General features: G+C 47.0%; 1 protein-coding gene across 1 annotated transcript in view; it reads left to right on the top strand.

The window, feature by feature from the left end:
* The window catches only part of ATP7B (ATPase copper transporting beta), a 57,432-nt gene that overhangs the window by 7,062 nt on the left and 38,110 nt on the right, over positions 1-12,260 (top strand). The window contains exon 2 of the mRNA XM_036831499.1: positions 7,869-9,057. Coding sequence (XP_036687394.1) covers positions 7,869-9,057 — 1,189 coding nt within the window. The remainder of the gene's footprint in view (positions 1-7,868; positions 9,058-12,260) is intronic.

Consider the following 12,260-nt stretch of genomic DNA (forward strand, 5'->3'; position numbering starts at 1 on the left):
ATAATGACAGTTGCTTGATAGTGACAGGCCTGCTATTTAAAATTTCTTTGGGAGAGGCTTGAAATATAGAGTGATATCAGAGAAGATTCTGAAGCAGAAAAAAATGCCGTTAATTGATAAATGTCTGATGGAATAATTGTTACAATAGGTGTAAGTTAAAAGCAACGGAATTCTCTGGAACGGCTGATAGTGAAACTGTGTGGAGTGAGATTGCGAACGGGGTTTCTGAGGTACTATTGGGAAGTGCTTCTTGGAGAGGTCTTAGAGTTTGTGAATTTCTAAATTTTAATTTTTTTTGTACGTGGAAAACAACCTATGTTGTCTGTATGTGCTGAGGTTTGTTAATTTTATTTGTTGTTAATTTTATTCTCTTTTTTTCCCCTGGGCAAATAATGATACAGTGCCTTCAGTTTTTCAGTAAGGGTTTACATTTTTCCTCATCGTGGTCAAGAGAAAGAAACAGGCAGTAAATGGTCATTTGTGTGGAATTTCCCAGAAAGTACGCAGTGAACAGCAGGGCTGGGGGTGGCCCTGAGGCCAGAGGTCAGGCTGGAGCCCACACAGTCCAGGCACACTGGGCGCCCTCTTCGGTGTCTGAACTAATTAATACCTGAGTTTTGGCTTGTTTTTTCAGTAGACAAACTGTAAATAATTCTCACTGGAAGTTCTTTCTGGACCTTTGTGAGCCAGTGTTAAAGGACGGTTTGAAGGGGTTGCGGGGGGCGTGGGGGAATACGTACACAAGTTTTAATGATTAGTTCTTATCAGTAAAACGGTGGAGAATAACAAGTTCCCTGCCTACTTCCCTGGACCGCTTTTGAAGATCAAATGAGGCCACGTTTGTCTTCATAGTCAGTCATTTTCAAACATTTATGACGTTAGCCTTTTAAGTCCTCTTAGCATTCAGGCCTCCCTGCAGAACTGGGGTGGGCGTTATTGTTACCTCCTTTTACACCTAAGAAACCTGAGGCTTGGATTTGCTCAGACAAGGCTGGAACCCCTACCCAAGACTGTCAGACATCCCTTCAAGAAATTCACAACAAATCGGAAGGGCCGATATTTAAACACATAGATGTGAAAATGTTCTTTAGAGGATAAAGCCATGTAGAAATATGTCATCTGTTCATCATTGCTGTCATCTTTATCACAGTGATAATGTTATCGCCGCTTATGTCAGTGTGGTTTAGCAAAACATTTTCTTCCTTGCCTTAGAGAAACTGAAAAACCACATTTGTTTTCTGGTATAAAAGTAGTACTTGTCTGTTTTTTCATTCAGGTTTTACCAATTGGGAAGTATATACAGATAGTGAAAAATCAGAGTGTCATAACTCACCCGTAGATAACCTCAATTTTATGTATTAATACCTAAGTATGTACTCGTTTAAATCTATGTACGTACAGGTTTAACATGGGTACATTGATTCTTCTTCAGTGGGGGTCTTTGGGGGTCTTAGAGACCGACACCCACTTGCCTGGGGTGGTTTGGGTGGGGTCTTTTCTTGAGTCACTTCTGCACCTTCTTCCCCGTGAATCTCCGATGCCCAGAGAATTCTCAGATACGAATAGAGCAGAGGGACTTCCCTGGTGGCACAGTGGTTAAGAATCCACCTGCCATGGGTTCGATCCCTGGTCCCGGAAGATCCCACATGCCGCGGAGCAACTAAGCCCGTGCGCCACAACTACTGAGCCTGTGCTCTAGAGCCCGCGAGCCACAACTACTGAAGCCCGTGTGCCTAGAGCCCGCGATCTGCAACAAGAGAGGCCACCGCAGTGAGAAGCCCGTGCACCACAATGAAGAGTAGCCCCCGCTCGCCGCAACTAGAGAAAGCCCGCGCGCAGCAACGAAGACCCAACGCAGCCAAAAATAAATTAAATTTAAAAAAAAGAGAAAAAGAGAATAGAACAGATACTAAGGGTTGCAGGCCAGGCTCAGACCCAGGCCGACCAGTGATCTTAGCCACACCCTCACCTCCATGCTGTGCTCACTCACCTGGACGTAACAACAACCTGATAGGTAGTGTCGGGAAGGAAGACGTTTTCCTCTACCTTTCTGGGTTCTTCTGGCTGGTCTAAGAATGAAGTTGACGAGAGACAGATTAACAGGAGAAAGTCAAACCGAAGTTTAATAACGTGAATACATGGGAGAGACCAAGAAAAATGAATTCACCAAGATGGCCGAAGCCCACACTTAAATGCCATCCTCAGCCAAAGACAGAAGAGGCTGTTGAGAGTGGGGAGAGTCAGTTAGGGGAAGTTACCAGGAAAAGCACAGTAAACAAGGGTGATTGTGGTACACCTTTCAGTCATTTCCTTCTCCATTGATAAATCGAGTTTCTAGAGATTTGGTCAACCTCCTTTTCCAGGGACAGAGCGGGAGATACCCTTACAAATGGAGATTTCCCTTACAAATATGTGTTTCTTACAAAAAGGCAGTTCCTACTTGGTTTTCAGAGCCCTTTCAGTGTCTGCTGTTTACCAGAAAATAACTCGCTTAAGACAATATGCCAAAGAGATGTATTTTAGGGTGGTAAATTCTGCTCCCCTATAGTAGTATGTGGCTATTTTCTGTTTTCTTCATTTTGCTTTTCAGCACTGTAGTCTCTTCCCATAATTAACATGGCTAAAAAGAAAAAGTAACCTTCAAATTTCTTTTAAAAAAATAGAAAGCCTGCTGGACTTTGGGCTGGATTTAGATCCCAGCTCCGTTATTTAAATAACCTTGGATGAACCTCTGAGTCTGTTTCAGCAGTAAAATGGTGATAAGAATATCTACTTACAGAATTATCTTGAGCAGTAGGGATATAAAATGCCATCCTCATAAAGTAACGCCGAGAATCATTAACTACTTGCTGCTATTGGGTCTGTGTACATATGAAAAAATCAGGACCTTTCTGTATTTTGAATTCCATGAAAGTTCAGGTGTATAGGGTTGTATGGGGTGGAGGTTATATACTGGAAAAGTTGCAGGCACGTATAATGCTTTTGCCCCATAAGTTGTTAAGGGTGTTCCTTATCCTTCAAAGTGAAAGAAGTCTCAGGATAAGTGGGTGAGTGGTATCCAATTTAAGGATGATGGGGATCCACCTGTAACTAAGAGAGCTCAGAAGTGGCGAGTGGTTCTTCCCTTGTACACGTAGTAGTATTGCTCTTTGACTTGTGATCACAGCCATTTTCTACAAGGCATGTCATTTCTGGGCTTTGCAATTTCAGTCTGGCTTTGAAAACTTTCATTAAAACGTACCACCCCATTTCCAATTTCTTCATACTAGACTGGCCTATCTGAAGGTCTTATTTTCCTTTCCTGGCTCCATCTTAGCAAATCAAGAGTTTATATACCTTTCCCTATCTTTTTGTTTAAAAGCCCTGGTACTCTCAGCAAATTCCATGTGACCAGGCTGCCTAGAGAGGTGGCAAAGAATTGAAATTCATTTTTGGATTCCTCTCTGTGGAATTACCCTCTTCTCTGGTGTTTCCAGGCTCTTCTCAACCTCATGCCTACCGTACTAATAGTTTATTGAAAATTCAGAAGCCAGCAACCTGATGTTGGGCCTGCAGAAGAAGTCCCCAGTGTTTGTCCTCAAGGAGTGTATAATTTAGTGGGACTTAGACAACACTGGGAATTCTACCACGTTTTCCCTGGACACACAGTCTGTACCCTGGGCCCACTCTCCAATGTCCATTGCTTCTGATGAGCCCTTAAACCTAGACATATTTGTTTGAACTCAGAAGGGGAGTTTTTCCCCACCCCAGAGATTGTCTTCATTGAAGAACGGAATTAAAAGCACAGTATGTGTGTACACTTAAAAACAATCCAGATACCCGACAACTGTTAGGAGATTGCTCCTAAACCAACAGGTACGCTGGTGTTTCATAAAGTTGTTATTTGCAAAGCTTTGTCTTCCGTAACTGCTTGTCTTTAGAAGCCTGCCTGTGTAGAAGGGAGACCTCTGAGTATTATTTGCTACAAACAAATAGCTTCCAACACTTCTGCAAACTCCTTTAGCAGGAACATAGAATCAATAATCCAGGGATTAAGAGCCAGCTTTGTGGCTTGGGTTTGGTGAGTTGTAGCTCGACCTGGGACCAAGAAAAATAAATTGGGTAGTAAATCATTAGGGATTTGTTTTTCCAGCAGACTGGGTGATTGAGAGTTATGTCTTATAAGGAGGTAATTTCTGCTTTACTAAGATACTGTATTGAAGTATCTAAATATCTTTAGAATATCTTCTTAGTTTTTCCTGTATCTTTTTTTTTTTTTTTTTACCACACCACATGGCATGCAGGGTGTTAGTTCCCCAACCAGGGATTGAACCCAGGCCCCCTGCAGTGGAAGTGCACAGTCTTAACCACAGTCTTTCCCCCTGACCTGCATCTTTTTTCAGTTAAATAAGGATTTAATTCATACCAGTTACAATCAAGTCACTGCTGCGGATCTCCTTTATGCTCACATTATTTTAATTTAATGTTTAAATTAATTATGTTTTAGAATTCGGTAACACATGTACATTGTACCATAAGTTGTACAGTGAACAGTAACTCTTCCTTCCCACTCCTGTACCCCAGCTGCCTGACCCCTTCAGCTGCCCAGTCCACAAACTCGGTGCCAGCTTCTTATATATTCTTCCAAAGGTAACTCCATACATGCATAAACATCTGCGTGTGTAATATTCTTTTTCTCTCACAAACAGTGCTAGCATGCTGTGATAGACATATTTTGGTGGTCCTCCCAGTGAACTCCACCTCCTTGTATGTAAACACTTATGTAATTCTCTCCCGTCTTAACTGCGCTTGGCCACGTGACTGGCTTTGGCCCATGGTGGCTTAGCAGGTGTGATGCAAGCAGAGGCTTGCTAAGTGCTTGCACACTGGGGCTTGTTCTCTGTGAATGCTAGCTATTGTGACGCTCCCTCTCAGAACCCAGAAACACCCAACTGTGAGGTAGCCGGCCTAGCCGTGTGCAGAGGCTACATGGGAGAGAGCCAAGGTCCCTGCCAACCGGCGCCACCATCAACCTGCCAGCCATGTGATCAATGAGCCGTCTTCTTGGACGTGGAACCTCCAGCCCCATTCAGGCCACCCCAGAGACGAGCCTTCCCTGCCAAACCCTGTCCAAGTTGAAAAACTGGGAGCTGTCATCAGAAGCCACTGAGTTTGGTTTGTCACGAGCAGCAGATAACCGAAATACTAGATGCACTATGTATTCTTTTTTCTTGTAAAAGGTTTATTTAGTATTTATTTATTTAATTTATTTTTGGCTGTGTTGGGTCTCAGTTGCAGCACGCAGGATCTTCCTTGAGGCATGCGGGATCTTTCATTGTGGTGCATGGGCTTCTCTCTAGTTGCGGCGTGCAGGTTTTCTCTCCTCTAGCGGCGCGCAGGCTCCAGGGCGCGTGGGCTCTGTAGTTTGCGGCTCACGGGCTCTAGTTGAGGCACGCGAGCTCAGTAGTTGTGGTGCATGGGCTTAGTTGCCCCGTGGCATGTGGGATCTTAGTTCCCTGACCAGGGATCGAACCCTAGTCCCCTGCATTGTAAAACGAATTCTTTACCACTGGACCACCAGGGAAGTTCCTAGATGCACTGTATATTCTGTGCCTTGCTTTTTTCACTGAACTATATATTAGATACCAGTCTATTTCACTGTTTATAGAGTTGCCTCATTCTTTTTAAGAGCTAGATAGTATTCCATTGTACATTTGTGCAGTAATTTATCAGCCTCTATTGATGGACATTTATGTTGTTTTCAATCTGTTGTAGCATCTAATATCTTTGTTGCATGCTTCCTTTTGCATGCAAACAAATATATTTATTGCCTAAATTCTTAGAGAATCACTGGGTCAAAGAATATGTGAATTTGTTATTTTAATAGATATTGCCAAGTTGCCCTCCCAAGAGGTAACACTCCCACTAACCCTGGGGAGTGAATCAGTGGGTGCCAACTTGAATGGTGAAGACCATGTCAACCTCACATGTGAGGTTGGAATGTTATATTTCTCCTTTAATGTTGCTTTTCATATATTGAGAAGCCATTTGCATTTCCTTTTTGATGAACTGCCTTCTTTTTTCTGTTGGAATGTTGGCCTTTTTCTTTTTCGAAGGAGCTCTTTATATATTAAAGGAATTAGCTCTTAATTTGCTTAAGGTGAAAGCAAGTCTTTTTTTCTCTCGGTTTATCTTCTGCCTTGGTTTGAACAATTTTTTTTCCTCTTATTGTGGTTAGATATACCAAACTTTTATTTTATAGCTTCTGGATTTTCTTGCTTTTGTTTTGTCATATTTAGGCTTTCCCCACTCTGGGATTATAATAGATATTCTCTTGTGTTTTCATCTAGTATTTTTATTATTTTGCTTTTTACATCTTCATCTTTGATCTGTCTGAAATGTCTTCTGATATATAGATTCCAAAGTTATATTTTTCCAAATAGGTTTCCCAGATGTCCACCCAGTCATCCGTTAATACTGTTATGCCATGTCATCCTTATCATATACATTTCTGTATTTACACCACAGATAATTTCAGTATGTTTTTTGAATCCAACAAATTTTTGAGTCGCTATCTCATAAATTACTTAATTGTCCCTTTTTCTCTATTTTAAAATATTTTTTTTAATTCCTTATAATTATTCATCCCAAACTAGCTTGTGATTTCCTCTGTGGATATACAAATGAATATTTATAGTCTGTTTTAAAAGTTATTTAAACTTTCATCTTGTTAAGCTGCTCAAAATCTGAAGTTGGAAAGATAAGCATTTTATGCACAGGGGCAGAGAAGGTCAATCCATGTAATCGAGCTTCAGCTGAAGATGAGTAGGATTGTGTAGGTGTCGAGTGACATGCTTTTTTATCAGGTGCCATATATAAAGGCCTGTGCCCAAATGTCTGAAGCAGGTACTAGTACTGGTATAAAAACTGTATCTAATTAAGAGAGTGGTGAGGCTGGGACCCTGCGAAAGGGAAGTTTTGTTAATAGAATGGCTGAGGCCACATCACGAGACGAAATCAGGAAACTACACTTGAGCTGTGATACACTAAGAAAATGAATCCGTTTAATTTGGTGAAGCACATGTCGTTTTTAGGTAATGTCTACAGCGGCCCTGAGCACCCGGCGGGGCAGCGGCTCAGCGGAGGCAGCACTAGAAGTGCCTTGTTCAGCCCAACTTCCTGTTCTCCCAGCTTTCCCCCTCCCGCTCCTCTTGGTCCCCTTGGCACTGCTGTGCTCACTCCCGTGGCTCAAGGGGCGTCCTTCGAGACCTTTTTTCACAGGCACTGTGGTCTGGCCCCATGGGCTGGGAGGTCTGCATTTGGAACATGTGCCCTATGGTTGTTAAGTTTAACCCCTGCTAAGAGAGTGAGATGGACACCCCTAGAAAGAGATGCAGAATTAGGGTGTGGCCTACTCTGTGTATTTGCATTCCAGCAGGACCTCCAAAGTTTAAACTGAAAGGACCAAGTCCAGTGGGGAGATTTCAGGTGTCAGCTGGAGTCGGGGAGGTCTTGTGGGACTTGTGCCCTTCTGCTGTGGGCTGCTGTGCTCTCTGCCTCTGTCATAGGCCTGCCATGCTTGTTCTATGCGGGTCAGCCCCATCGTGCTTTCCTTTCCCACAGAAGCCTTCATGCCTTCTACCAAGGTGGGCAGTTGACTTCTGGGTTCAGAATCACAGAAAGTCAGAGCTAGAAGGAACCCCTCTGAACCCTTTCATATGATAAGTAATGTCTTTGTAGCTTTCTTCCCCTCTTTTGATGTTCTCATACTCTTGGGATGTTTGGACACCCGTGGTATTGTTTTCCATTTTCTCAGTGCCACACAAGCTGGGAGATTTTAGAAAACGTTTAGTTTTAAGGATAAAAAATGTTCTTTCTCTTCCTTTTAGATCCTGCCTAAGCTTTCCTGGCCTGCTCGAGCCTGGGAGCCAACGATGAGGCAGAGTTTTGCCTTTGACAACAATGGCTACGAGGACGGCCTGGATGGCGCGCGCCCCTCTCAGACGGCCGCCGGCACCCTCAGCATCGTGGGCATGACCTGCCAGTCGTGTGTGAGGTCCATCGAGGGCAGGCTGTCTAGTTTGACAGGCATCGTGAGCGTTAAGGTCTCCCTGGAGCAGGGCAGCGCCATGGTGAGGTACGTGCCCTCGGTCCTGAGCCTGCCTCAGGTTTGCTGTCAGATTGAGGACATGGGCTTCCAGGCCACTGTGGCGGAGGGAAAGTCTGCCTCCCGGCCATCCAGGTTCTCGCCCGCCCTGGAGGCTGTGGTCAAGCTTCGGGTGGAGGGCATGACGTGCCGGTCCTGCGTCAGCTCCATAGAAGGCAAGATCGGGAAACTGCAGGGCGTCGTGAGGGTCCGCGTCTCGCTCAGCAACCAGGAGGCAGTCATCACTTACCAGCCTTACCTTATCCAACCCCAAGACCTCAGGGACCGCGTGAACGACATGGGGTTTGAAGCCGTCATCAAGAACAAGGTGGCCCCCGTGAGCCTGGGACCTATTGACATCAGGCAGCTCCAGCGCACCCACCCAAAGGCCCCTCCGGCTTCCGTTAACCAGAATGGCAATAACTCAGAGAGCTCGGGGAGCCAGGGGGTGCCCCTGTATCTGAGAGTGGATGGAATGCACTGCAAGTCTTGTGTCCTGAACATCGAAGAAAATATTGGCCAGCAGCCAGGGGTTCAGAGTATCCAAGTGTCCCTGGAGAACAGGACTGCCCAAGTCCAGTACGACCCTTCCCGCATCTCCCCAGGGACCCTGCAGAGGGCCATTGAGGCTCTGCCACCTGGGAACTTTAAAGTCTCTCTACCCGCTGGAGCGGAAGGGAGTGGGACGGACACCAGGAGCCCCCAGGCGCCCGGCGTGCCCTGCGCTGCAGTGCTGGCCATCGCTGGCATGACCTGCGAGTCCTGCGTCCGGTCCGTCGAGGGCCTGGTGTCGCAGAGGGAGGGAGTGCAGCGTATCTCGGTGTCTTTGGCTGAAGGGACAGGAACGGTTCTCTACGATCCATCTCTAACTCACCCAGCAGAACTCCGAGCTGCGGTGGAGGACATGGGATTCGAGGCCTCCGTCCTGGCTGGTACGTGGTTGATGCTAAGTTCCTTGGATTTTTAGCTTCTTTTCTGAAGAGGACACTGATTCTGTGTTCTTTTTTTTTTTTTTAATTATTATTTTTGGCTGCGTTGGGTCTTCGTTGCTGCTCACGGGCTTTCTCTAGTTGTGGCGAGCGGGGGCTACTCTTTGTTGCGGTGCGCAGGCTCTGGGAGCACAGGCTTCAGTAGTTGCAGCACACGGGCTCAGTAGTTGCAACACACGGGCCCTAGAGCTCGGGGGCTTCAGTAGTTGCAGTGCGTGGGCTCAGTAGTTGTGGCGAGTGGGCTTTACTAGTTGTGGTGCATGGGCTCTAGAGTGCAGGCTCAGTAGTTGCGGCTCACAGGCTCTAGAGCACAGGCTCAGTAGTTCTGGCTCATGGGCTGTAGAGCACAGGCTCAGTAGTTGTGGCTCGCAGGCTCTAGAGCACAGGCTCAGTAGTTGTGGCTCGCAGGCTCTAGAGCACAGGCTCAGTAGTTGTGGCTCGCAGGCTCTAGAGCACAGGCTCAGTAGTTGTGGCGCATGGGCTTAGTTGCTCCGTGGCATGTGGGATCTTCCCAGACCAGGGCTCGAACCCGTGTCCCCTGCATTGGCAGGCTGATTCTTAACCACTGCGCCACCAGGGAAGCCCCTGTGTTCTTTTTAAAAAGAGTACTTTGGGAACACCTGGCCCTTCTCTCTCCAAAGGAAACATCATCATTTGCTCTGAGATTTCTCTGCTAAACAAAACAGAATAATGAAGACAACAGGACCCTGGTCTCACCACCTGGAGCCCATTCTGTTGAAAGTGGGAAAGAAGGGAAGGATGTGATGATGGTTTCCCTTCCCACCCACCCCCGACCATGGCTGTGAGAAGAGGGGGCGTGTGACAGCCTTCCCAAAGCGAGGTGCCCACATACCTTGATGCCTCGTCGCTAGACAGTTTCCAGGGTGGTGGCTCTCCCCAGGCCCCCTCCCACTGACCCGCCAGCCACTCACTTGCCTGTTTTCCCCTCCACTTCCTTCACTCGGGAGCCCGGCAAGTTGTCTTAGCGTCTTTCGTGTCTCTGCCCCTCACCAGGCCCGTGTGAGCTGTGAGCTGCTGAGCAGCGAGGTACCGTTCCCCCCCCCCCCCCCGAGAGCTTATGTGGTAGCAGGGAGGGGGAGCCACGCGGGGCAGCAGGTGTGAGCCCTGTGGGGGGAAGGGGGGCGGCTAGGGAGGGCTCCCTCTGGGGGGGTGGGGAGTGAGCCTGTGAGCCATGGGAGATGGCAGAAACCCGGCCGGCCCCCCTGTCCTGCCCCTCCTGGCTGACTCCCACCCACTCCCCCGCCCCCAGGAGCCCTTCCTAGGCCCCTGCACCACCCACCCGCAAGGGGAGCGGGTGAGCCATGTGGAGTGACTGGGCCCCATTCTGGGCTCTGTCTTTGTACCAAGTTTCAGGAAGGAGATTTGTTCTGTTTTGTCTTTTTAAACAAAAATCAATAAGGAAAACTGGAACGGTAAATCCTGGGCTCAGAAGGTAAGACATGTAGTATGTAGTTGCCATCTGCTATATTTGTATGAGGTTTAAAGTCTTAAAACAGTGGAATCAAGTTATCAGCAGTAAAAAGAAATTTGCATTGAACTACATAATGCAGAATAATTGAACTTGACTAAGTAAACCTGGAGAGAAAACAGGGATTTTTATTGGCCAGAATTATGAGAATTATGTTTAGCCCAAGAGGTATTTAGGGAACCAGATTTAGCAAATAAAAATACAGGACACAGACACACAAAAAATACAGGACACCTAGTTAAGTTTGAATTTCAGATAAACAATGAGTAATGTTTTAGTATTAGTATGTCCTGTGCAATATTTGAGACATACTAAAAAATTGCTGTTTATCTGAAATTCAATTTTACCTGGATGTCCTGTATTTTACCTGGCAGTCTTAATTTGGGATAAACCATAAGTGTGCTGGTGACTGTCTTTTGTAGCCACTTAAATGCGAAAAAGGCATGATTTGTATTTGGTCGGCCATTCTGGATTGACCAGGGGCTCCTTGAGGACAGTCTTCAAACCATGTGATTTGTTTCTCCTTTGACTCCGCAGCACCCAGCACACAGTAGGTGTTTGTGAAGGAAACGAAGGAGAAAGGAAATAATGGGCTGGGACAGGCAGGGTCTCAGGTCAGCCGATGGAGGGAACTCTTTAGAGAGATTACAGAGCTGGAAAACCAAACAGGGACGGGAGGGAAAACAGGAAATTAAAAACCAGGAAAGCAGCCGCCACCCACAGGCGGGAGGGTCTGAGGGAAGGCAGGTGCTTAGTTTACAAGAGCCCAGGGGCTGGGCTTGCCTGGTGGGAACTGGCCAAGGGCAAGGCTATGGCAGGAGCCGGGCCCGGTGGAGAGATGGCAAACACTTGGGTCCTCCCCCTTTCTGTCCTGTTGTTTCCTGCTTGTTACCTCCATGTGCCAAACTTAATCAGAAACCAGTTGACAAGGGAGCCTGGGAAAAGTGGTTTGCAGGGGTCAGCCCCTTGGTAGTGGAGCAGGGGGAGGGAGGGAGGGAAAGGGTCTGAGAGCCTGCGGGCAAGAGACAGCAGTCACTTACTTGACAGCTAAAATACATTTAGACCTGGTTGTAGAAGGCAGCTGTTATTTGTTCACTTGTTTGCATGGTAAGTAGTTTTTGAATGGATGAATGGATGGATGGATGGGATACATGAATACGAAGTGAGGAAAATTCACCTGTTACGTATAGCATGTTCCTCTCACCCTCATAAGTGAGTGATGTCACTTTGAGGGCACGGTTCCCTCACCCCACCACGTGCTGGGGGTCTTCTGGGGCCCGGGCCCTGTGCCAGCTGCCGTGGAGTGCTCAGCGGCGGTCCCGCACCCGCCCATAGCGGTTCACACTCTCCCGGGGCAGCAGGTCACAGAGGCCCCTCGTATCATCCAAGGCAGGTTAGAATAAATGTTGTAACAAGGAAGGTGTAGGTCAGATGCTCTTGGGATTCAGAAGAGAAGGAGAGAATCCAACACCCGCTTGTGGGGCTCCCAAGGACATGATGTAGGGGGGACCATGGAGTTGGGCGTGGATAGGATTTCAGAATGGATAGGATCTGAGCAGGCAGGAAAGGGCAGGACTGCACGCTAGGCAGAGGAGACAGGCCAGCACCCTGGTGCAGGCTACCGTCCTCTGCTGCTGGATCCTGGAAGGGGGTCCAA

This window comes from Balaenoptera musculus, chromosome 18 (genome assembly GCF_009873245.2).
Source record: "Balaenoptera musculus isolate JJ_BM4_2016_0621 chromosome 18, mBalMus1.pri.v3, whole genome shotgun sequence".
NCBI classification, from domain to species: Eukaryota; Metazoa; Chordata; class Mammalia; order Artiodactyla; family Balaenopteridae; genus Balaenoptera; species Balaenoptera musculus.